Here is a 26,637-nt window from a genome sequence, read left to right on the forward strand (position 1 = left end):
ACTCGATTACACGTTCGGTTACACCGTTTTATGCGAATCACCGGCTCGCGGAAATCGAGTTGCCTTTCTATCGACGTTGCTCGTGATATTGCTGGTTTCGAGTCTTTAAATTTGATACAGCTCCACGCAAAATATGTCAGAGACACAACTATAGAAACAATAAATTAGTAATTAATACATTTATTAAAATAAACAAATCAATCTTCGTGCAACTCAGATAAGTTTAATAACCGTGGCTTGAATAAAATAAAAACAATTATGAAAAACGTAGAATTTATTTGGCTTAAAGAATAACATCAATTATAAAATTAATTCCTGGAAGAAAATAATTCTTTTCACTGACTGATAATCTCCCTCGTTATAGTAATGTATATTTATTCATACAAAAGAACGAGATTTAAAAAAAAATTAAATGAATAAAAAGAGATCTCGTGATATTGTCGACAAAAAACGTATTACATTAAAAGCAAAGAAACACATGCATCGATTGCTCCAATGAGTCTTCCTCGAGAAAGGTTTTTCTTTCATGCGAAAGATAAGACATGTGAAAATAAAATGCTGATTGTATCAATAGCAATAGACCTCATGCAAAAATATACACAGATGTATAAAAAAGAAATAATATTTACCTAAAAAAAAAATACGTTTAATGTACACATAAGTACGTGTGTCTAGATGCGAGTGAGAGTGTATCTCGCACGAGCTATTCAGATTCGCATGTATTTTTCGTCTCGGCGGACAGCGATGAAAAATCAATCCGCGAGAATAATATATGTCCCCCAATAATCGCAATCCCGCACGAGATTGTGTCAAATTTGCTATTGATGTTCAGACGACTTCGACGTATTACCTAACCGATGGCCTAACCCTTAAAGATAACGATCAGTGTGGGCGTTATTGCGTTAACGACCTCGCTGATGTGTCGAAAATGCGACTCCGCGTCGCCGGATGCTCGCGAGATCGATTCGTCATAACGACACTGTACGTATATGTGTGTGTGTGTGTGTAAGTTCAGGAGATTACGACTTACCGAACGACGTACAAACAAACAACGAGAACGGGCTTGCTGGAGCTCGGATTTGTCATACATTACGGGGGCAGTTGAGCGAAATTGCATTAAATTGCATTACGGCTCGCAATACAAATAATAATGACCTGATCCCGTGATACGCAATCTGTCATAATTTTTCCTTATATAAAATGGAATTCTAATTTATTTCCTATCCTACACTTAAGTAAGTGAGTGTATTACCGTGTTTAAAATCAAAATATACTTCGAGAAAAATTTTTTAATATAAAATTATTAAAAAATATTACATAACAAAAAATGTAAAATTATATAAGAAATATAAAAATTAAAATTCTTTTTTTTTAAAGAAAAATAAAACAACTTTCTTAAAAAAAACACTTGAATTTTTCTCTGAAATTTTCTTTGAAAAAGAAGTATACATATATTTTTAAGTTTTATTTGGTCAATGGACTCTTAGCTTCACCTTGTCTGATTACCTTTAGATACGACAACTTCTTTGTAACGTTCTGATTTCATCGAACAGCAACGCGACCCTGTCATTGCTCCTGTGTACGTACAATCCTTGCGATCAATATCCAGCTGAGAAAACATGTGACAAACAAGATTGCGCATCATGAGAGACGAGAAGAAGGTGCACTCGGTTTACACACTTCTGGAAGAAGGAAAATCCGAGCTCTTATTACGTACTAATTCTCGCGATCGCCCGCGAGGGAGAGTTTTCGCTGGCTCGACAGACGCGCGCTCTCCCGCTTTCCCGCACAATTGCAAAATCGATTCTATGGCACGAAGGACAGCCCTCCAGTCACAATCTCTGACCGTTTTCCGATTTAAGTCTCGTTACGCGCGTCCCCCCATCTTTCTCTCTCGCTTACTTACTCTCTGTACATAACATGTTTCTATTTACATTATGATATACATACATATTAATTTTTCTATAAAAATCGTCTCGACTATGGCAGCGACTGTGGCAGCTTCGATATACAAAACCGCTGTAAGTTCGTTGAGAGATTTTTTTCTTAAGAGTGAATGGGCGTGATCACTCACGCGTACAGCCGCTGCTCCTCCAGCGGTGGAGTCAACAATTTTCAACTGGCACACAGAGGCGATCGGTTTTTGAGAAAATTTTGGGTGATATACTGACTTTTAACACGGTTGCCTTGAAAGATTTCACAGAAATTGGTCTGCCTAAGGATTCCGATACCGAGAAAATTATATACAAGACTTTACTCACATAAACAACTCAACATTTCCAAGTTGCTTTTTTACACATTGTCATCAACGTTCTCGAAACTAATGTTGAATCCGTTAATTTCTTTCACCGATATAGCACAGACCGCTACAAACCAGTTATGAATAAGAAGTGTCCTAGGAATCCAGTTACCAGCGAACGCAGGTTATCGACAAATTATCGATATGCTCTATGGAAAACTCGCCTCGTGAGTTTCTTCCGTGGGTATACAGTTGAGTATACAGTGAGTACAAGGTATACAATGGAGTAGATTGCGAGTGTCGACGTGAGGTCGATAACACAGTTTCCGCAAGATATGTCTATCTAGTAAACGACGAAAACTCAAAATCCACCGAGTTTACAGTTTAATAATCCAAGAAATAAATATTATTCGCGATACACATGTCTACTTTGGATACCATTTGCGTATTCGGTGATGACAATATTGAATGCTAAATACTGTCACGTCTGATGTGTCACTTTTGTCTTTCTGTCGTGCTTAAATGCACAATTCAACGCAAAGTATAAAATACTTGCATTGGTCCTTAAAACTATTCCAGTTCTAGTCGAAGAAACCCCTCCCTCAAGCATTCTTGTACACATTTACAAATCGATCGACATTGTTCTCGTAGCAATATTGCAACACGCAAATGTTAACTGTGTGTGTGTGTGTGTGTGTGTGTGTGTGTGTGTGTGTGTGTGTGTTTCATTCACTCCTCTCCCACACCACCCTTGCTGATGATAGAGATTATACATTTCTACTCGAGATTTTTCGCAAATCTTCGAAATGGACGACACGAGTTTTACAGATATACAAGTCCAGTCTGTTTTAGCAATCATCGACAACAGTCGCTTGCCATCGACAACCGACAAATCTGAGATCGCACATCTGTCACAATATGTACCGAAATTCGGTGCAACAAATGATAATTTGTTCAACGTCTTCAACGTAATTTACAGCGGCTTGGTGCGACTTAGTGCCTGCCTTGCCGTATTTTTTTCCGTTCTCACACAATTAAAAGCAATATTTTCGCGTGCTAACTTCCGGTACCGGACTCAAGGATGGGGGTCGTCCCTCGCGTGGGACAACCCCTTCTTCTTGTCAGCCGTAGTAATAGCTTTTGCTGTTGAGGTTCCGGGGATTCTCCGTGCGGAGAATCGTGTGAAGATTATCCGTACCAACCATATGGTTCCCAAGATCGACGCGCATCCCCGTATTGGTTGCGTGAGATACCGACGTGGCGTGAATGCTTGTCGGCGACAAAGGTATCCTCGTGTCGGCGTAGTAACGTTCGCCGTGAAGCCGCTCGGCCAACTGAGTTTCGGGCAACCTACAATATAAGAAATTATAATTGAAATATATAATTAAAAGTTTTGCCATGCAAAAAGTTAAAGTTACGTTATAATTTGTCCCTTCTATCATCAAGAATAACATAAAAAAAAGACTCCAAAAACATACACAATTCCACTATGTGCACGCGACTACAATGAAAAGTATCTACTTGAAATTTAAATATGTACACAGTAGAAAATATCTTGTATTTGTGTTAAAACCAGTCCTTGTTAAATCTTTAACATATCCAAGTGTCAAAACAATAAGTTATTTTAAATAAGAGCAAAACAACTTATGCTGTGAAATGATTTTATTAATTTTCACATGATGACAGAAGGGAGTTAATTCTTTCCTCTTGTCGACAAGAGAGATTTACCTGGCGTCCTGCATTGGCACTGCAACCGGCGTGGTGAGATCGATATCGGCGTCGATCTCGGAAATATCGTCGGTGAATCCATTCGGGAGGGTCTCGTTGTTCGCGTGGAACTTCGCGTCCCTCTTGGCGCGATGCCGGCTGACTAATAGGCGGCCGATAACTAACCCCAGAAAGAGCAGGATACCGGCGCTGACCGATACAATAATGTAGAGGTAGAACTTTTCTTGGTTGTCTGCAGACATCACGTTAAACGAACACTTTAAATCCCTCGTATTTCTCCCTCCCCCCCCCCTTTCTTCTCCATGAAATATCGACAATAGCAGATTCAAGCATTATCAACAATACACAAAAGGAAAGCATTCAATTTCTCTTTCCTATTCTCTTTTTGTTCGTTCAATAATCTGCTTTTGTCCAATTTGTAAATCTACACTGTGTATATAAATCATCTATGTATGTACGTTACGTTCAGACAACGTGACGTTCGAATAAAACTCGAACTATAGAATTATAAAACAAAAGGAAAAACTAGTCAACATGCCGTACTATAATAATTACTACTGGAAACAATGCAACGCCAAACACAATGCTCACATTTGCCAGTCAAGAATCAATCAATGGTCACATCTAACATTTCGAGAGCTATTTTTCGATTTCCAAATATCGGTATTTTCAATACCGTAATACAAACCGATCAATTTCAAGTTCGGTTTCGGACGCCATCATAGACACAACACGAAAGCTAGCGTCATAATTACGACAAGATTAAAAAGGAAAAAAAAATAAAGACATATATTTTCAACATCCAAAACCAAACTGTTTAATACTAGCCGGAGGCCTCGTCGAGAACCCAGATAGCTTTCTTTACATACACGTGTCATAAGATGCTCAGGCAGCTACGGGGAGATAAATATCTTTCGCCAACCTTCGGCCCCGTGGGGCAAACTACCCTAACCGTATCCACCCCTGGCAAGAGTCGTCGGGGTCGATAGCGACGGCGTTTTACCGAGTGGTTTACCAGCTGAAAGTAACGATCGACCGTTGGTGTACTCACTCGTTATGAAGGAGTAGGCATTGATCCACTCGTTCAGGTATCCTACCACCAAGTGATCCTCCTCCGGAAACGCATAGACAACAGTAGTACAATTTCCGGATGCGCTGGCGCTCGTGGATGCGGCATTACCAGACCCGCTGTCGCTCGCCATTGCGCTCGCCTGGATAACCGTGGGCGGTAAAGGCGGTAAGGATAAATCTTTCGCTCCGATACCGAGCGACTTTAACATGTTCAACCGCGCGTCCACTGTGCACGCGAGAAACAAACGTGAGGGCACTTTGCAGCAGTTGCGTTAGAGTCCGCGTTCGAGTATATTGAGACCGGACATAATTTTTGATGAACCCAACTCTCGACGCTACGGAAGAAATTCCAAATTCTCCTACTATTTTCTACTATTTCCACGAAGAGACTGCAGGGATCGTTTTCATACGTTTTCACAGCGTCGAAATTTAGATTCATTGAAATTACATCGATTTCAAGATCAGGATGAAAACAGAATGAAATTTATGTAAGTCACGTAGCAGTTTTACAGCGGCAATAGACATACAGGGAAGGAACATTGCGTATTATTAGTAGCATTTCAAACGCGTTTTCGTGTTTGGAAGTTTTATAAAAAAATAGATTATCGTAATGCATAATATACACTTTTTACAATGTAAAATACTAACATGTTAATTACATAATTATATAATATGCAAAACAAGAAATAATGAAAAGTGTGCTAATTAGTCACTGTGTGTTATGTACATGGAAAAAGTATCGATCGATATTTCCCACCAAGTACGATGTTTTTTTGCAGTGTTGAACGCCAGCAACAAGCGGCATTCGGCTGTATCTACCTATGTACATCGAAAATACTATAAATAATTTATTGAATTAACATTCCAAAACATGACTGTATTCTGCGGTTATTAAAACAAATCAGATGCATCGTTTATAACTTCAGAATATAATTCAAATTACAATTTTCTGCGAAACTAACGACGATTAAATTATATAATCATATTTTAAAGCTATATCAATTCACTAATTTTATATTATTAAATCATGCTTTAAATAAGATTTACGCGTCGTTAATTAAGTTAACTATAAATATATACTGATGCAAATATCCGCCTGTAATTTAGACTAATAATGAAAAATGTAATAGCTTTTTCGCAGTACTTCATTAAGTTTTAGTAAACGTACTTTGGACGTGGGATGTGTGTATCTGGGTGTGTATGTGCATAATGCAAATATGTTTTTCCAGCAAACTTCTACAGCGTGAATGATTGATTATATCATAACACCCCTAATAGTCCCTACCGAATGAATCATGGAAGCTGTTCGGCACAGCTCTCGTCACCCTGAATACCATTAGTTTAGCAAAAATTGCAATTTAAAGAACAGAATTAGAGAACAAAATGCTCAATCATTCGTTACTCAATCGTCATTAAAATTCATAACTTTTTTTCGTGCCCGTTGAACAAAATTCTAGGTACGAAATGAAGAATTCCCCACGACAAGTCGTTCTGCTGTGTCTCGCCACGGATCGCGGAACTTAAATGGCACATTGTATTCTTGGAACGCTTCACGGTTTTCCGGATCCTGACTTACTTTTCGCCTGGATTATTTTTCAGGAAATAACCGCACAATGTCTGCGAATGTCAATGGAAATGGAGAAGCTGAATAAAATGTAGAGACGAAATAGTCCAATATCATTGTTGTCGGACACTGATGGAATATTACAATTGTAAGTTATGCAAGAATATGCGACTTATTTCAAATATGTTGTAAGCTTTAATATGTAAAAATTGAAGCGACACTCAAGTTCTAAAACAAATTTACGAAAATAGAATTGTTCGAAAGCATAAATGCTTATACAGCTGTCAAACGCTGGATATTTTATAAATAATGATATAAAATATATTCAAGATTAAAAAAACAGATTTTTAATTAAAATTATTATACCATTTTGTTTTGTTCTGTGCACAGCGCGCATACACGTCGTTATAGAATGACTGATCCGTGCAGACTTAAGAGTGACGAGTTACTCGCGAGTCTCGCGAAGCAGTTTCGCTGACGCGATAAAACCAACGAAAGTATCAGTATGTCGCAATGCTGAGACACACTTATCAAAGTTACTTGTACACTCTATGTAATTAATTCCAATTTGGATTCGTACCATCACTTTTCCTTTAGAATTCAAGTTTCGCAAAATAAAAAGATACGAATGCGATAAAATTTCGTTTAACATTCCACAATGGGATACTTTCGGAACGTTTACGTTGATATCGTATGTATAATAGTCCAGAATCAGTACATTCATTGAAAAGTTTCCGTGGGGCTTAGTAAATGTCTTAGCTTCGCGTTATTTACATCATAATTCAAACAATATGGTTCTAGTTCTTCCGGCCGTGTTGTTCCGCCAAGCTTGCTATCTCTCCCGAGCGAGATAACGTTCGCAGTTTCTAGTTTTCTAATTAGCGACTTGGGAATGCTTACAATTAGCTGACGACGTCGCGAAATTCCATTGCCATCCCATCGCACGAATTTTCGCTATTTACGATCAAATCCCGCATCTAGCTATAAAATTTCCGTGGCTATATTCTGATTTAAAGAATTAACATTCCTATAATATTATTAAATAAAAGATATTTTTAGTAAAACACACCCCAATATATAAAACTGGAAATATATATTTAATAATTGCTATTGAAAATATGTTAAGCAAGATTCGCTTTAACTGAGAAATAGCATTTTCTTCTCGTATGTGATTTAATGTGTATTACATATCATGTGTAATTAATGCTCAATTTATTATTAAAAATGAAGTAAATTTAAAAAAAAGAAAGAAAAAATGAGGTGATAGAACACGTATTAACTGATGTTATATGTGACATAGTGTTACTGTGATACCGACATATTATTATTTACAAATCCCCCCTTTTTTTTTTAATATAAAAATTCGTCTACAGAAGCTTGTTTTTACAGGCACGTACTGCAAATTCAAGTTTATAAAAAGTGCTTTATTCAAGTGTAATTTAATTTTCCGTGTATAAATAACACTGTACTGCATAAAGGATGAGTGTAAGCACATTCAGACATGTAGTTTGAAATCTTTTACTGTTGTTTTTACGCATAATGAAACTTTTTACACACTTGGATTTGTCGAATCTTCAGTTAATTGCTTGCGCCATATCTTTTAATTACTTAATAAAATCATACCGAAACAGTACTTGGTAGTACTTTTATCAGTGTTCCAAAGATGATAAACAAAGATAAGAGATGCGAAGACAAAGTATAATAAAATACCAATTCATTTATACTGGATGTCTTTTAATATATGCCGATGACAAATACAGAGATGGAAATATAATTCATTTCGCTGTTACTTTCTTTCTGTCTTTTATCTCACCGTAAAGAATTATAATTATTATTATGTACACGGCTGTTTTGTGTGACACAATTTGATCGGCACGTATTATCAAACAGTGCAGAGTACCGAGTATCTAATTATTGTAATCAAAACTACGTTCTCGCCATGAGTCTTTAGACAAATTTAGTTAGTCGGTTAGATAATAGGCTGCGTCTGACGTGAATTTCCAAATACACAGAGTTACATAATTATATTTATGCCTTATTATAGCAAGTATCACGGATATATGATTCAGTATAAACGGGTTAATTATGTCACCAAAGGAAACTAAACTACGAGTATATTCATCGTTATGAATATATTTAAGGTAAAGGACCATGATTCAGCTCTTTGATTCATAATTCATGCTAAATTTAATGAGTTTCCTCGTTATATAATTTTGAATTTTACAAAAGGAACGTCGTGACTGCTTTTACGCACTAAATGTCCTAATGTGACTTTGTGCGATTAGTTATAACTTCATATAATAGATATTAAAGTAATATTTTTCTGCATATTAAATCGCGACGTAATGAGACGAGGAGATTGAACGAAGTTCATAAATTCGGAGGATATAGACAATGAAAATATGAGGAATACATGTAAAATAAAATGTAAAAATCTGTACAACTAAAGAAGAACATGGCAGCCGACTAATTTTTAAACGTTTCGTTGAGAATTACAGGGACATTGGCGCAAAATCCGTGCTTCCCGTTCGAGATGGCAATCGATCGTCGATGAAAGTTTCATCGCAGCGCCGGGCATTTTATATTTTATTCTTCATAAAGTATGCAGTATATGTAAAAAACTGCACGTACACTTGCAGCCTGATGTTTCCTCGGCTGTTTTTTAACGCAACACCATATCACATTAAAAATGGAGTCACCTTCTTTAATTAAATAGATGCGTAAATTACTTACAATTTATCACCAAAATTAATCTTCGTCGCGCAACATGGCAATATTAAAAATTGATATTTTCAACGGTACGGTAATATTAATCAATATCGCAAAGTGCAGCGTTTGTGATGTTAAATGTAGTCTATGTAGGAGAGAATGTACCGCCGATGAGAATTAATTTGCTTATTGTAACAGAATGTTGAAAATTATTGTAACATTGTAGCATATTTGAAATTATAAAAATATATTAGAATAAACTCGCGAGCGTAAATCACGTACGAGTACACCGAAAGACATAAAAGCAATATTCAATTATCCCCGCTGTAAATAATCCCTCGAATTCGCAAAAACGTAATTTCATTTCGTACGCAAAATTAGGTCCCACACATTTACAGCGCGCAAAACGATAAACGCGCGTCTATCGTTAAAAAAGGAGAAAGGAGAAAGCGTTTCATGCAAAACTCTGCAACGGCCGAGCGTGTTTGCGCACTGCACCGACGAACGAGACGTGACAAAACCGAAAAGTTATCACGGATAAAATAGGAACGAACACCGTTGCTTTTACTGCGTAAACATTTTTATTCCGCAGCGAAATAATTTCTCGTGAGTCTCACCATAAAAACGTTATGCACTGGCCGCTAATGTGAGCTACACACGAATTACGTCTCTGCGCACTGCGACGGAATTATCATTTGCGCATTGCACATCCGCGTGTCGCGCGAGCTACGTGCACTATGATCACGAGAATCACACTAAGCTTGCGCCGCCACCTGTTTACATGTTGCGAAAAATGAGCATTTTTATGACAGCTGGAATACACACGTGTTAATATATTATAGGTAATCTCGAGGTCGCGCTTTATGATCCGATAGTCGTGTAGAGCAGAAAACTGTTTTTCGAGAAATATGTTAGTAGAAAATAAAAAATATAACATACGCCATGTAAGAAAAGATATTTTTCAATAATCTTTCAAGGAATAATTTTAAAAAATAATTCTAATATTTTAATTTTTTCTCTGATATTTTTTTCGCGTATTAGTTTGCCGAATAAATTAACGTATTTTTTAATATTTAATAAGATATTATGTCTTAATATTCACAAAATTCAAATATTTGAAAAAGATTAAGAAATTGATATTAAATATTCATCCCTCATTAAATAATCTCTTGATTCAACTATTAAAAAGAAGAATAAATTGTAAAAAAGATTTTTTGCAATCACAGCAATCACTTTATCAGTCCAAAAATAAATAACAGATAACTATCAAATTAATGTTTTTTTTTTCTACAAGATTTGTAAAATCCTATTCCATGAGATAATTACTCAAGCATACACTTAGCTTCATTGATTAATTACAACTCCGGGAAAAGGCTTGGAACTTCATTAGCGAGTAATCAAACGAGACCCTCATAAATTTGCGGTGATAGAAAACCTGGGCGTAAATCCGCTACTAAAACGCGTCGGACAACGACGCTTAAGGGCAATAAAGCATCGCGCGGCATTAAGCTCGTAAACCGGGAGCCCGATCTCTGTCACCGTGCGAGTCAACCAAAATTCGAGGGAAACGGTTGCTACCTAATCGACATTCGATGGCCTGGTGTTAGTATATTGACTGTGGATCGATCATTGGCGGAGCGACCCCTAACGAAATAGTCATATCGCTCCCAGCCCTGGGTACTAATGTCAACATCAATCACTAACAGCGGCTATTAATCGTGCCTCAAAGTTTACGTACAGACTAGGCGAAGGACACTTTGCGTTCGTGAGAGATCAGCTGCAAGATATTCCGCTCTTCAAATTGGCTAAGTCTGTAAATGTTCTTATCACGCTTATTTACTCGAGAAACAAGATACTCGTATATTCGTGCTCAATATCTTACGCTTGCTACAATGAAATAAGGAGGATATTCACTGGAAACGCGCCATTTGCGACTTAGAATTAACACATAAATGGTTCCTTACCTCTTGGCCAATTTTGCAAATAATAAAATAATTTATCAAAATTATTTCCAGCTGTGATTTTTAATTGAACTGTGTGTTAATTCACTTTTATCGCCTTTTCAATTACTGCAAAGGTAACAGTTGTAACTTCTTTTCGCAGAAAGAGTGATGTAATATTACGTTAAAAATACAACAAAGTCACAATAAAAGAAATTAAAACGTAACTGTTCTAACAAATTTCATTAAGTTAGTTTGCGAAGTTTGTCAGTGATAAGAACTCGATACGAGGATCAACAATTTCCCTTTACGAACTTAAAAGTTTCACTTCAAAATAGTTCACGCAGTACGTATGGATGTCGTGACAGCTGTTCGATAATTGCTTTTGCATCGACAGCTTTCCACCTAGTTTAGAGACGAGAGAGAACAGTCACCAAACTTACTAAATACTACGTATGACTTTATTAACTGATTGGCATTGACTACGCTGTTGACGATTGCTCCGTTAAACTCGGCCAGAAATTTATTAGTTATTATCGGGTAAGCGATGTTCACGAATAAAAGCACCTGAAATAATATTCTCTCAAAGAAAATATATATATAATTAGAAAAAAATTAACAATTAATTAAAAATTAATTAATAAAAATATTTCCTCGCTGTATAAAATTTCAATATTTCTTTGAAACAAAAATTAATATCACACTTTCATTCTTTATGATTAATTATCAATAACCTTTTAAGTATTATTAACCTTTAATTATTATATTTATCAAACATAATTAAAATTGTCAAAAGCTATAGCCTGTTAAAGTACAAATATAAATATAAATAATTAACTAATTAAACTTTAAATCGCATTACAAAACTAGATATTATCTTTTCCACATTGCAAAAATAATATTCTAGGTGAAGTACGCTCTAGGATAAATTCTACAATGACAAAAATTTAAAAAAAAGTTAAAAAAAATTTCACTGCGGCGAACGAAGAGAAAAGAGCCGAGGATAAAACCAAATTTTATTCCATTTTGACGGTAGGATCTTTATCTTAGAGAGCCAGAGTTAAAAGGCCACGGCATAGTCCGCTGGGTCGGCTAGCAAGTTAAAAATGTAAATAGAAGGGAAAGTAAAGTTCTACGTGCCTTGAAAGCTCTCATCAAGCTGTGTAACTTTTACTTAAGCGATTTTGTTCTACCTGGTGCTGTATTATACTCACACGGTACAGCTTGCCAATGTGGGCTTACAAACGATATTTAATGAGCCACAGTAACCTACTTTTCTCAGTTTCATTGATTTTAACAAAAATTATCGTTTTATATTTTTCGCCTTCTTTTTCTGCCCCCCCCCCTTCCTCCTCTTTCTCCCTCTAACATACATCTCTATAAATCTACTTACATATATTTTCCTTAAATAACATGAATAAATATCACAATGTAACTTTACACTTATAATTTATAATTTGAGACACAGCTCGTTATATCTATTTCATTTCGGCCTCGTATTTTCCGTGATACAGTTGAAATCTGAAGAATTGAGTAAAGAGTTGTAGATTACGCCCTCGAGAAACAAGGGTGCACCATCCTACAGTGAGCTAACACGATTCACTTAATTAGTTACGTCAAGGCAACGGCGAAACACGATAACTTAAGATTGTCCTCAGACATTCCACTCGATTAAAGCCATCCAATTTCAACGCTAAGTTCTATCATTGTTTGCCGGCTAATGTACAGGAATGGCTGCGGCCCTAACGCGCGAAACGTGCCGTTTCTTATCTTTACTAACGACGAAATATGCGCAGATCCTCATTTGTCTGTGTCGGCAGCACAATTCTGACGATTTTCTTCGTTGTCTAAAACGTCGTCTAAAACGTGACACCACATTTACACAATATCCGTTTATCACACTATACCGTTATGCTGTAACAGTGAATTTCAAATGATCATTATCAAAGTTAATGCTAATGTAAGTGAGCATTCTCAAACAATTAACAATAGACCGATTACTGAATTACTGAATTACTGCATTATTGGATTATTGCACAATAGACATAGAATTAGGCGCGTCCAAAGGACACTGCATTGATTCACGCGCACAAAAACAATTCCTATGCAGAATTAAATTTTCAAAAATTCGAGAAATTTAATCTGTACGAAACCTAGGATGCTTGCATTAAAAATGTTGAATTTTTCGATCTTGTTTCTATATCTTGCTAATAAAATAAAAAAAAATTTGTCATTTAAACATTTGCTTCATTACCTAATTCCAATTAATGTTCATTCCTAAATTCAAAACAAATATATAACAAATATATTAAAATTAAAATTAAGACTCAAATATAGATCTTCCTTGCGGGTATTAAAATGCTTCCACGGTTCCGTAAGCATTGACTTTCCTACCATCTAATAGGATTCGAGATGCAATTTGCATTTTCCGATTCTAGTTGCGAAAGTGCATCAAAGAATCCGATCCGCTTACACCGATTACCGGCGGGTCAATTTAACTCCATTTTTAATATCGAACAGTTTCTCGCGCGATATCACTAATCACTAGCGCCACCTAGGAGGGGAAAATCCCGGTTATTAAATCCGCTGATCTAATCGACCGTGAGAAATTACGAGACGTGCCGCTTGTTCGCGCCTATAAACTTTGTAAATATTTTATTCCATCTGAGTCGATAAGTTGGAGTCGAATGTGTCAAATTTAGTTGGCTTCCTGAAGAAAGTAAGACGAGTAGGAAAGTTCGCAGATTTTCCTCCTCGATGTCAGACTACGACTTACATGATCTTCTCGCCAGTAGCTCATCTAATGCATTTTTTAATTCTTTTTCACAAAGTCCTATTACGTTATGTACATCTGATACTTTTGAACAGTGCATTGTAATATTAAATAATGTTATTTTTGTAAGAGTATCTGAATGAGATATCAAAATATTTCATCATACAGCACATCCATCCCGCGGTCAAATTGCCGATTCTCTTTTAATCTTCTTTCCACGATGCAAGTTCACGTAACAATTTATTATCGCGGAGTTTAATTCTGTTCTGACTTGGCAGAGATATAAACGCGGATAAAAGGATACAGTCATGTCTTCGGGGGAAAGGGAGTATTGGGTCATTATCCTTAATTAACGGCGCGATAGAATCCACGACGCCTTCGATAAAGTTTGCAAAGCCGGCGAAGTAAAACGTGTCGTCGGCGACGACCCATGTTGGAATTGACCTAACGATAGAGAGAGAGAGAAAGAGAGAGAGAGAGAGATAGATAGAGAATAGAGAGAGGAGAGAGTAGAGAGAGAGAGAAGACGAGAGAGAGAGAGAGAGAGAGAGAGAGAGAGAGAGAGAGAGAGAGAGAGAGGAGAGAGAGAGAGAGAGAGAGAGAGAGAGAGAGAGAGCTCGATGATAGACCATCAATAGAGAGAGCAGCGCGTGAGAGAGAGATGAATCTCGTATCGCGCTGCCTATCTCTCGCGCTAGCGATCTCGCGCTGGAGGGCGCGTCTCTCTCTCGCTCTCTCTCGAGACGCTGCGCGCTAGTACTCTCTCCGTCTCTCTCTCTCTCCTCTCGCTCGCGACTCGTTCGCCTGCGGCGTCTCGCTCCTCGCTCGAGAGATGCTCTCTTCGAGAGAGAAAGAAAGATTACTTCGCCAGACGCAAAGTCAGGTTCACAGGTTTTTCATCGCTCACATATCGTAGCCCATCAGGTGGCATTAACTTTATCTGAGATTTTTTCCCCCGATAGTTCGACATCCCCTTTCACCTTTAATCTCGGTCGGTGCACATCCGGCGCGTCCGATATTCCGCACCGCCGGCACGACGCGCAACCTTTTCCCCATGGACGATCACCATTTCAACCCTTTTTGCGTAGACGGCGAGTAGAAAGACCCCGACGAAATCTTGATCAAAGGAAAAACTGATCCTGACGGAAGTTTTAAACGTTAATACAGGCTATCACAAAATGCAGGAAATGCGCGACATGTTTTTAATACATCGTATCGATAAATGTGGAAAGAACACATGTGGAACGTTCTATTTCAAAGTTTTATCTGAATATTTACTTTCTAAAGTAAATATAAAGTTTGAACTTTATATATAATAAAATACAAAAACTGTGATATTCCAAATAAGTAAATGGAGAGTGTGCTATTTCCTTTATTCAAAAATAACATTTTTTAATATTAAAAGTAACAATTAACGTTGTGATGAAAATTTACGCGCGAGTAAGCACCGGTGATCTATGAAGGACCGTAGGTCAAGTTATGGTATTTCGAAATTAAGTTAAGGATAATACGTTAAAATACAGACTACAATTTGTTATATTACACGTAGAACATAGAAGAAAGTTTTTATATGAGACTGATATCAAGTTTAGTTATTCATTGATTTCGAAAGTATAAGGCAAAACTTTCTTACAAGGAGTAGACAAAGTATAGAAGAAAAATCGAGGAGAGACTATGAAGACTGTCGACCTTACAGAATTGGATACGGTCCCGGAATGCGTAGGATATATATATATATATATATATATATATATATGAATGTGTGTGTGTGTGTGTGTGTATGTGTGTGTTGTTTCTCAGTGGCAAGCTATGTCGACGTCGTTGTCTGCAGCGGTGATAGTTTTCAGGAACATACACAAAGTTACTATCATAAAGGCAAAATTTCTTTTGTACTCGAACGGAATTGCAATTCAGGAGCCAAATATAACGAACGCCGCGTATTCAGGAAGTACGGCCGAGAAATTATACGATTTCGGACTGGAGCCAGCAAAGAGCAGGTGCAAGAGCGCTTTTAATTAGACGCCTGAATTATACGCACTGACGGCGACACGTGCTCCATTCGGAGATCTTGTGGCACAGAGATCGTGCGTAATCGGCCGGTAGATAGAGTTTCGCAGATGTATCTCGAGAAAGCAAAGGTTACAAATTAACACTTCTATTGTGTGCAGTTCCAACTGGCCATTCTATTTCTCGAATAAAAGTAAAATACGTTAACAAGGGAAAAATATTGATGCGCTTTTATTATTCCGTTGGAAAATTGGGTGACCTAGTTTCAAAATATTTAATATTATAAGTAAAACTACAATGCTGGAAATTTCTCAGTTGAAATTTGCACAATAGTACAAGGATTGATAAATGAGATAACTAGGGATGATTCGTTAATTCGCGTGTTATAAACACATTCGCATATTGTACGTTATTCGACTTATAAATTTGCAAGAATTTGCATAAAACTAATCACCTAATTCCTAAATCATTACAAATGTTTAAATTAATATTAATAGTTTATTCTCATCTTTATTTTGTTCAAGTTGTTGCTGCTTGCAATTTTCGATGTCTCTATTATATTCACTTAAAAGAATAGATTTCAGGATAGACGGGACTTTCGTTCGACGTGCAACAGATTTCATATGGTAAACTTTGATACAATATATTTGTCTCTCTGCTCCGATCTCATTTTTCATTCTTTGCTTTAGGATGTCTTTGCTGTCTCTTCTTCAATTTTTGTAAACCAGTGGGAACGCTAAACGAACAGAGTGTCGACTTCATATATGGTTATATATATAAAACATCGTCTTCTCGCTGTCTGATTGCGTTTACACGTGACCCGGGTTCCCTCGAGAACGAGGGAGATGAAGACCGAAGAACGCATGGCCCTTGATCGAGGACAACGAGGTCGGTAAGGACTCTTCGTCTTTTCTAATATATTTCGAGTAAATTTGTCTTCTTCTTAAGATAATCCGCAAGATAACCCTAAGTCTTCTTCTGTCAGTAACTAAATTAACTTTATCAATTTCTTTTTATCTAAATTTTTTCACATTCTTGTTTTGTTAACCAATGCCGATAAAAAATTAATCTTACAATTTAATAGTTTATTCACGCACTCTGTTACAAATAAATATGTAGTTTTACATATTTTTTATCAAATTTCAAATCAAACTAAAATTTTAATGCGTGATATATTGTAGCACTTTTAAGGATTCCATAAAAAATTTTTAGACATTTAAAGATTTTATTGTAATCCATAGCAGAAGTACTATAATAACATTTATCGTACTGTAGAAACAACGCGAAACGCGATATCACGTCCGAACGTAATTAACATTACGCACCAATGACATAAATTATTACATTTTCCCCGTGTTAAGTCAATTATTTCGTTCGTACTGGTTCGTTTCGCTCGCGAACGGTAACGCAATTTCGATAATCTGTGGGCATCAAAGCGACGCACGCAGTCATTACGCGTTAGCATCTCCGCGCGAAGACAATGACGGAGATGAGGGTCTCTTAGCGCATCGCATTATGCACGCTTCGTCGACGAACTCATTAAAGCCATCGACCGCGCCACGTAACTGGAACCCGGAATAACCCTTCGAAAACTCGAGGGAAAAGCACGGCGAGCCTTCGCGTTCCCGCTCGGGGGAATCGTTTAGGATTTGCACTCACAGTCAGTCATTTAATGTATACACATCTATAATAGTTTGACCCGTGTAATTTCTGCAACAATAAGTTACGTAATAACTTCAATCAATTACAAGCATAATTTGTTAATAACAAATAACTTGTCAACGATCTTTTTCTTTTTCACGTCAAACATTAAAATTATACTGTTTCAATAATTCAGCATTAGAATAATATTCAACTATTTAACAAGCATCCAGTTGTGACATAGATCTATATTATTTTTTTTTCCCCCAAGTAATTAACTAAGTACATGTAGTTGAGTGCACGCGTGTGTGTTCAGCATTTTCTAAAATTAAAAAAAAAATGCTCTCGAGGGTTCGCAACAACATGTTAGAAAGAGGAGGATATTTATAAAGTTATTGACAGTTACGGATATTAAACTGAAAAGAGCCGCATGGACTCTTAAGACAGTAACCCTTTTTTGAGCACCTGAGAGATAATTTTTTTTTTATATTTAATATAGTGACCGCCCTGTCGGTCTCCATCATATGTTTAATACGTAATCTATAACAGTTTTTTTATTTTTATCCTATCGCATTCTTTCATTCACAGCTCTTCCACCGGCCTCATTGCCTTTAATTAATATTCTATAGCATCTCAAATTGTGGTTCGAGGATATAAATACCCAAAGCGCGATATTGCTTTCCGAGATTGAATTTCTCGTTTGCCCGAACACACATATTCACCGCAATGAGATAACAAATAATACATATATGTAAATATATTGTATACACTAAGATATATCTTACTCTACCGTACCACATATCTACATTACACGCGAATAGAATACAATAGATTGCGATATATTACATTTAATCTGCTTTCGAACCAATTTAACTTTATCGGTATTTTTATCTTCGGACATGTGCTTCTGAATTCCTGTTTTAGCTGGCCTATAAATACGTAGATAAGAATATCACGTAGGGCGGGGCTTGATTCGAGATACGAAAATGATATTTCAACTTTCTCTCCCAGCAAGATATAAAAATTTCGATGTGCAACATCACGCATAATTTATGTCAGTAAATACAATCCAATAAAATCAAATATCATATTCTTGTGAATGTTCCATTCAATAAAGTAACAGATGTTTTCCATGAATTCCCCCGTACCCTACTTTCCTATTTATCTTTGCACCTCGTTCTCTTTATACTATTCTAATGCATATCTTTCTATGTTGATTTTCACTTTGCCGAAGCCACTGAAGTGAATAACCGTGGGCTATAGCGAATGATGCAACGGGCCACGAAGCAAAGGTGTCAGCGAGGAGTGTTCGAGTGAATGTATATCCAATTACAGGACTGTGCCCGGTCAGGCGATCTTTGAAGCTAAACTTCTGAACCAATCGACTTACCTAATTTCGCTCAGCTTTAATGAGTTGGTTTCACCCTTCCAAACGGTCGGTTTATTCCATTAGTCGGTCTTAATGGTAAAATCCTATATCTAATAGATAATGGCACTTCACAAAGTTAGGTGCAATGAGAAAAACGAAAAATTCCGCATGACAGGTGGAAAACGTTTAAATGCACTTTTAAATGCGTCTCGAGATGCGTCCGACTATAAATATCGAGATGAATCATTCGAGTGCATTGGCCTAAATACTCGGTCGTGTCACTGATGCCTGGCGGACCGAGTATCGAGCTGCATCACTACTGACGGGACGTGTCGCGGCTTAAATATCGAACGAAAAAATAACACGGGACTAAAAATGTTAACGAGAGATTATAATAACGGATCGCGAAATGCACTCGTTACATGCGATGCTAATAATGCCAGTCCCGTATAACGCTCCTGGCAAGAATTTACGTAAAAAAATAAGAAGAGAAAACGCTCGCAGGCGAAGTGAATATAAAGCGGCTGGATGCTGCCGCTCTCCCCGGCGTGCTTTTCATCGGGTTGGTAAGTAATTTCATTGCGAATATTACTATACAGGATATAAAGTTACGTATACCCGGATACTTCCAGCAATGAAAGCGGCTCTAAGACGAGTGCTTTGCTTCCCACCGTTTTATGCAGCACGCAATGCGATAGGAGAGCACGGAGGGAAGGAAAAAAAAAGAAACGGAAAAAATGCGTTTCAATGTGTCGAAATGTCCCTTCACTGACGTGAAAAGAACGGAAGCGTAAAAGTGAACTTTAATATGCCCCTCGTCAGTGAAAAAAAAATCGACGCAGTTCGGAAAAAAGAAATATCCGAGCTGCGATTTCCATTTGTATCTTCAATTGTCAAAATGTCATTTAAACATAATTTGTATTCCATATTATTCTCCCCGAATAACACCCGTCATAGGCATTTTACTTTTGGCTTCGCCTTTTCATTGTTTCCTTTTTCCACGCGAATTCATGACAAGATAATTATTATGCAAAAATGCGTTATGCATCGCGATAACGTAGCTGTAGACGTAGTGAAATTTACAGTATAAATGAATCCCACGTTGATGTCCCGGCGCTCGCGCCGGGATTAATTAGTCATGGAAATAATAATTTACCTCGTCACCCGCATGTAATTATACAATTACACGGTTATTTATAAATGAGTAGAATTAATCAACTGCTCGGATAATGCCTTCGGTGGCGGAGAACTTGCCGAAATAAATTTTCATAATCCCGACACGGAAGCCAGCTAATCGCCTTTAGCACTCACGCGTATTACATGGATGCAACTTCCGCTTGATAATGCCTAATATATATAACGCACGTCAGTCGGTGTGTCAAATACAGATCGATCACGAGCAAGAGCACCCACAAACTCACACACACACGCGCACGCAAGCAATGCAATACAATTATGCGGGATGCATACAAAAATTTTGCATGCCATTCACGAATTAAAAATATCATGAAACAAAGGGAATATAAATATTGCGGAATAGATGAAAAATAGATATTATTTGCAGGAGTATGGTTGTTAAAAAAGTTAACACGTGCAAAAATATTTTTGTTGTACTTTTAAGATTAAAAAATAATATTTTGTAATAGCATATAGAACATACGTTCCCTATAATTAATGCATAACATACACGGAAATATGGATCGCATTTCTCATGTTTTACAAAGAGTTTTACAAACAGATTCGTAAAAATAATTTTTCTGCGTATACAAGAATAAAATTGTACGAAAAATGTGTAAAACTTTAGATCACCTATTTAAAATGTTATTCATTACCACTGATTTCTCACTATTTCGTTTTAGCGTATGGAATAAAACGTTAGAAATCTATTATACATGCAGTTGAAGTGGCATTTGCTAATGCAACATGCATTTTTCTCAGGCAAAATAAAGAAGCAAAAGCGCTAGGCGAGACTCACCGTCATTATTGGTCCGTGCGCGGGGTGGAGATGAGCTCACGGTCGGAAAATTTCTAGAGACGTTGTCCCGCGGTGGAGGCTGCGGTCCCTCGAGATTTGGACTGGGGCTGAATTCGGCCCTGAAGTCTGCCCTGTCGAATCCTTCCTCGAACTCGTGCATCAACGCCAGCTCGTCCGCCTCGACCTCACCTTCGAACTGCTCCCGCAACACCGACCTCGGAACTGGAACGAGCAAAAGAGAGTTCGAAGTCTGTACGGCGTGTAATGGACTCCATCAGCGCGACACATCAAATATACATGGAGGAACGCTGTTTTGTAGCAAGATTGCCGCGATATAAGGAAAGAATCCGTCGACGACAAGAATCGCGGTAAAATCATTTTCACGTCGATATTGGTTTCCGTTAAAAGCTCGCGATTGAGTGAAATTTGAGACGGAGAGTGATGCACGTTTCACGAGCGAAAAATTACGTGGAGAAGGGAAAAAAAAAGGAGTAAAATCTGGATGTAACCATATCTTCCGCTCCGGGAATTATTTAACGACGGAGTATACTGAATTTCGCGCGTTTTATATGACATCGCGGAAAGCTGCCGCGACGAAGCACAGTTGAATTTTATTACATATTCAACGGACTCATTTACGAGTGCACATTGCAAATGCGGAAAATGCGAAATCATCCGATCGTACGATTCATCGTGCCCCTCAAGAATTCTCATGGCATTCTATTCCGTGGTATTCTACGCGCGCCGCATTCGCTAGCTAAGTTCGCGCGAATTTATGCGATGGCTCCCGGAGCGCCCGTCCTAAATACACGTAAAGAGCACGATCCGATCAAAATGTGAACGTTAACCTTGCGCGCGCGATGGCAAATAAATCCGGTTCGAGATGTGTGGGCACACCGGCTAATACCTGCCAGTAATAACGTTGCATTTGTATGTGTGTGTGTGCGCGCGCGCGGGGGCGCGCATATCCGCACGTTGTATAGCGCGAATCGGAATGAAATGCTACCGATCGTTGTAAGTGATACGCAATCGTTATCGTGCTTACACGGTACTGCCCATTTTTCACTGCACGTGCGTCGCCGCACGTTGCAATAAACCTCGCGCGCCCCGCTAGAAGTATGATGCTCGTGAATTCGCGGCATGAATAGTTTCGTTGCGCGGGGCGATCGCGAAATAACGTTTCGAGGTGAAATGTGGAGAGATATACATATTTTGAGGAACGACGTCGCAATCGATCGAGAATTTTACGAGAGAAAATCGTGGATCACGATCGCGATAGTCTGTATCGCGCGAGTCTCTATGTGCCCAAAAAACAGCGCGGCGCGTCAATAGTTCTTCGTTACGCTCTGTTTCAATCAGAACCTAAATGTATATTGAATTCCCCATGAATGGTACCATTTTCGTAATTTTAAAATACAAAAATGTAAAAAGTAGGAAGTTAATTTTACTTTTAACTTTAATACAGCTTCTTCACGCTGAGAGGAAAAATTGTTGACTTGATTAAATTTTTCAACTTAATTAAGTTCAATTAAAAGATATAAATACTTAAACTAAAGAAGTTTAGATAATCAAGTTGAAAAATTTAGTGACATTAACAACTTTTTTGTCAATGTGAAATAGACGAAAGAGAGTAAACTGTTGTAAATATATGAATTTATAAACATCTCAGCGATATAGATGTGAATTGCGATCTAGCGCACTCATTTAATATTTTTTCCACTTTTCCTAAAAAGGAGTTAAAAGCATCGGGCATTTTAAACTTCTACCTAGCCTCGTATTTTCTCTGCTGAAAGAGCCTAAAGCTTCTAAGAGAACCTAGGGCTTTTAAGATGGCCTAAGAAAAAAAAATTTCTTCCGCCTAATCAACACTGTTCGAAGAACGTCAGTTAGTAAATTAAATTGCGAGATATTTACTAACGAGGCCCTTCGCACACGTGGAGAACACGACACAGACTTTTCCTCGTGAAATCTCGTTGACTCGCTTTAAAATAATTTCCGTCATTTCCGCTAGAAAATTTCCGCACGGTATATTCTGAAGCGCGCTTTTGCGCGCGCGCGTAACGCCAGCCCCGTTCACCGGCACCGAATTAAAGGCAAATGACGCGACTACATAAGCGGGCGAACCGGCGAGCGGCGATGTAGCTTGTTTACTGCAATTAATAATTGTAATTTAACACCAATTCTGCGGCAGTACATGCCGCAACGGGTTATACCCGGTCTTGGCGCCCGGTGCCCGGTGCCCGGCGCCCGGCGGCGCGTTCGTGCGCGCAGAACGCTCATGACGCTTTAAACCGAGCGAATACATTATGACCTGCGTCCACGTATAATGGAACAGAGAAAATGTGGGGGGTGGAGAAGATGCGGTCGAGCTGCTACCGCTATTGCCGCCGGTGTAACATTATGCGCGAAGTATTGTGGAAAAATATCATTTTCCCTGACGTCCTGTCGTAAAAAGTAGTAAAGTGTTATGTATTATTTAGCACTATCGTATAGTAACATGTGGACAGAAAATAATTTCAAGATTAATGCAACGCAATCAAGTAAATTTTTTAATAAGGTATTAGTAACAATTTTTACAATTGTAGGATTCTACGTATTAATTTACATACCATTACTCTCTTTTTCTCTCTCTCTCTCTCTCTCTGTCTCTCTTTGTTTTGTTTTTACGAATATTTAATTACTATAAAAATTTTGAAAAATTAAAGATTAATAATGTATATTTATGTAAACTGTGTTCCACTTTGAGTTGCTTAAGAAGAGTTTAAAACTTAATAAACTGAATCTCCTCGGGATTCGAGAAAGATCAAAAACTAATGATATCTTATTAATTATATCATACAATTTCAACTTGTTTCCGGCCTGAAGTGCTTCATTATTTTTTACTTACAATTAGATTAATTTGTAAAGAAATAATGCAACTTTCATGCACTAAGTAGAGAAACACACAGTAATGACGCATATGGCTGAGGTGTAGCTTACTCGTGGCAATTAATTACAGTAATTTAACACCAATTTCGCTTGCCGTAAATGCGGGTTAAATTTACTTTGAGTCGGTACACCAAAGCTTTAATCTGCGTGGATGTATTAGAAACCCCACAACAAGCGAGAATAATATAACAAAGGAAATACTTCAGTAAGACACGCCACTTTAGGCATACGCCTACAATAAATTGATGGAATAATTACTTATATCAGGTGATCATCTAATTGTGTCGACAATTACCAATATTATTTTATAGCTTTCTACATTTTCAATCTAGACTGATAACAGATCAATCGTCTTGATAGTCATGAGTAAGTTAGATCAGCATCGGGAACACCAAAGCTCGTTAGCGCATACCGTAGTTATCATTAGCTTAACGCTGGTCGTCATAATAACGTTGCGCTGCCGCGTTCACTGGAATGCACGATAAAGGATGTTAGCTACGGTCAGCAGCAATAATAATGAGAACTAGCAATTTGCGACGCGCGAGGCTTTTACCACTTCGCTGCTCTCTTGAAGGAGCATTAATTTATTATACCGTAATTGTCATATCTGTGTATAGATCGTACCACTCGCATTAATAGTAAAATGTCAACGTGTATATAAAGTAAATATAAATTAACAACGAGTTTAATACCATGCTTATGAAACTGCATCGTTTCTACTTCTTATATTTCTTGAAAATTAAATAAACTGTAGAACTTTAATAAGCACATGCATATATATATATTTTTTTTTTGTAACAATATTTAATATTCATATATGTCAAATAGAAATTACATATATCTACATATTTAACATAAGTTACGTATATAAATTATTCTTAATTTTGTGTAAAAATTTATTATATCAAGATTTAACCGTCCGTGTTATTGAAGAACAAGATTCGCAAAAAGTTATCCGCGTATTAGCCTTAAGTATCATTCCGTCTAGCCAGAGGTCGTGAATCACAACTCCCGGTTCGTCTCGCTAAACCGGGAGCTCGCTGCGGATGGCGCAGGGATAGAGCCTTCAATGAGTTCATCGCGAAGACGGCTCGAGTAAGGACGGAAGCGGCCAGGATAGCAATAATTGTTCCCCGAAGTCCCATCAGCGAGATATATCGTACGAGCCTTGGCAGCAAGGTTAGAGACATCCTAAATTTTGCGAGTCTCTACGTCGCGACGCGCTAATAAGACCTCTGTAATGGACGAGGGGTTCTCTCAATCTTGCCTGACAAAGGGGCCTATGTAAGTCGGCGGAACGATGAAAGGAATTTTGAGATCAGTTTAAGCTCCGTTACGAGCTACTCGTCGACAGAGAACCCAGAAGTGGTACAAGTGGTAGCAAGACGCGGATTTACATGGAAATGTCTTCCACCTGAACGACTTTTCATTTTCAATAGTTGAGTACTGTACAAGAGAGAGGGATCGCCATTTCAACTATTCCTCTTTTCATGTAAGGTGTTGAAAACTTTACTGGAACTTCGGTAAATTCAATCACCGGACAAACTTGTGCGTCTAACAAATCAAGTACATTCATATTATATCAAAGACGTTTTGATTGCGTAAAATAATGCTGAACAAGAGAGTAAAATTAAACGGGGAAATATAGTATTTTTAAAAATATAGAAACGCGTGCACAGCAAGAAATTTTAGAATTTTATTTTTGAAAAAAAAAACCGTTGAGCAATTTTTTTTGGACTATCTTTTTTCGGACTATTTTTTGCCGAGTCTTTTTTCGCGTATGAAAGTCAATGCGTTCGATATAAATACATTAGAACAAAGCGGCGCAATAGCGATGCTATTAAAAAAAAAATTTATTGCAAATTGAAAGCGATATATGTTTGATATATAGTTTCGATATATGTACATTGTCGTTAAGCCGAACAGCTTTCTTCATGGAATTTCAAGCCTGAAATTAACGCATTTAAAATTTCTTCCTAGATTAAATAACTCAGTAATTATGGCTTCAATAAAATTCTTCTCAAGTTGAAGTCTACTGCAGCCTAATTGGAAGCTAATTGTAAGATTTCTTTCTACCAAAACTTAAATAGCTCGCTAATTAAGACACTGATAAGATCCACCTTAAGAGAAAAACAAAACACCGAACTTGAAGAAACCTACTGTTGCTACAAGCGAGGTTGAAGCGAGATACGCAATAAAATGTAAAGATGTAGCTGTATGAATAACGCAATAAAAGCAAATGCCAATTTTCCTCTAAAGGGATACTTTTGCTGCTGTTTTTTTTTTCCTTTCTCACTTTAAAGAGCGTTCACATTTTCTAAAATAGATAATTGCACAGAGCATCAAGTACTCACTGTAATGATCGCTTTGCACCCGTGTATTCCGCGGGTTTTTTACGAGCGGCAAATGCAACACACTCATTACGGCAACGAGCCCCTCGAGGTATTCTCCGTTGTTCCGCGCGTATCTGTTACGGACACCGAACATATTCAGCGAAATCGGATCGCTTACGAGACGACGCCTGGTAACGGCAGGCACGCAGATGATCTCGAATGGGCAGCAGGGCTGAGTTCTGCTCACTACGCCTCTGAAATTAGGAACGTGTGTACGGACGAAAGGATGCTTCGCTTGCATCGATGTTACACAGTTTGCAGTCGCATTCTGCACAGACACGTCGCTTCGTGCCTTTATCA

At 37.7% G+C, this 26,637-nt stretch overlaps 1 protein-coding gene across 3 annotated transcripts in view; it reads right to left on the bottom strand.

The window, feature by feature from the left end:
* Positions 1-1,462: 1,462 nt before the first annotated feature.
* Positions 1,463-26,637, bottom strand: part of LOC105837387 (protein eva-1) — a 139,779-nt gene continuing 114,604 nt past the window's right edge. For 2 of the 3 annotated variants that reach the window (XM_036286276.1, XM_012682136.3), the window contains exons 6-8: positions 21,017-21,238; positions 3,968-4,199; positions 1,463-3,589 (exon numbers count right to left, since the gene is read on the bottom strand). In XM_036286276.1, the coding sequence (XP_036142169.1) occupies positions 3,361-3,589; positions 3,968-4,199; positions 21,017-21,238 (683 nt within the window). In that variant the 3' untranslated portion in view covers positions 1,463-3,360. Of the gene's footprint in view, positions 3,590-3,967; positions 4,200-5,018; positions 5,265-21,016; positions 21,239-26,637 lie in introns of all 3 variants that reach the window. The other variant, XM_012682135.3, reaches the window with a different exon arrangement.

Source organism: Monomorium pharaonis, chromosome 4 (genome assembly GCF_013373865.1).
Source record: "Monomorium pharaonis isolate MP-MQ-018 chromosome 4, ASM1337386v2, whole genome shotgun sequence".
NCBI classification, from domain to species: domain Eukaryota; kingdom Metazoa; phylum Arthropoda; class Insecta; order Hymenoptera; family Formicidae; genus Monomorium; species Monomorium pharaonis.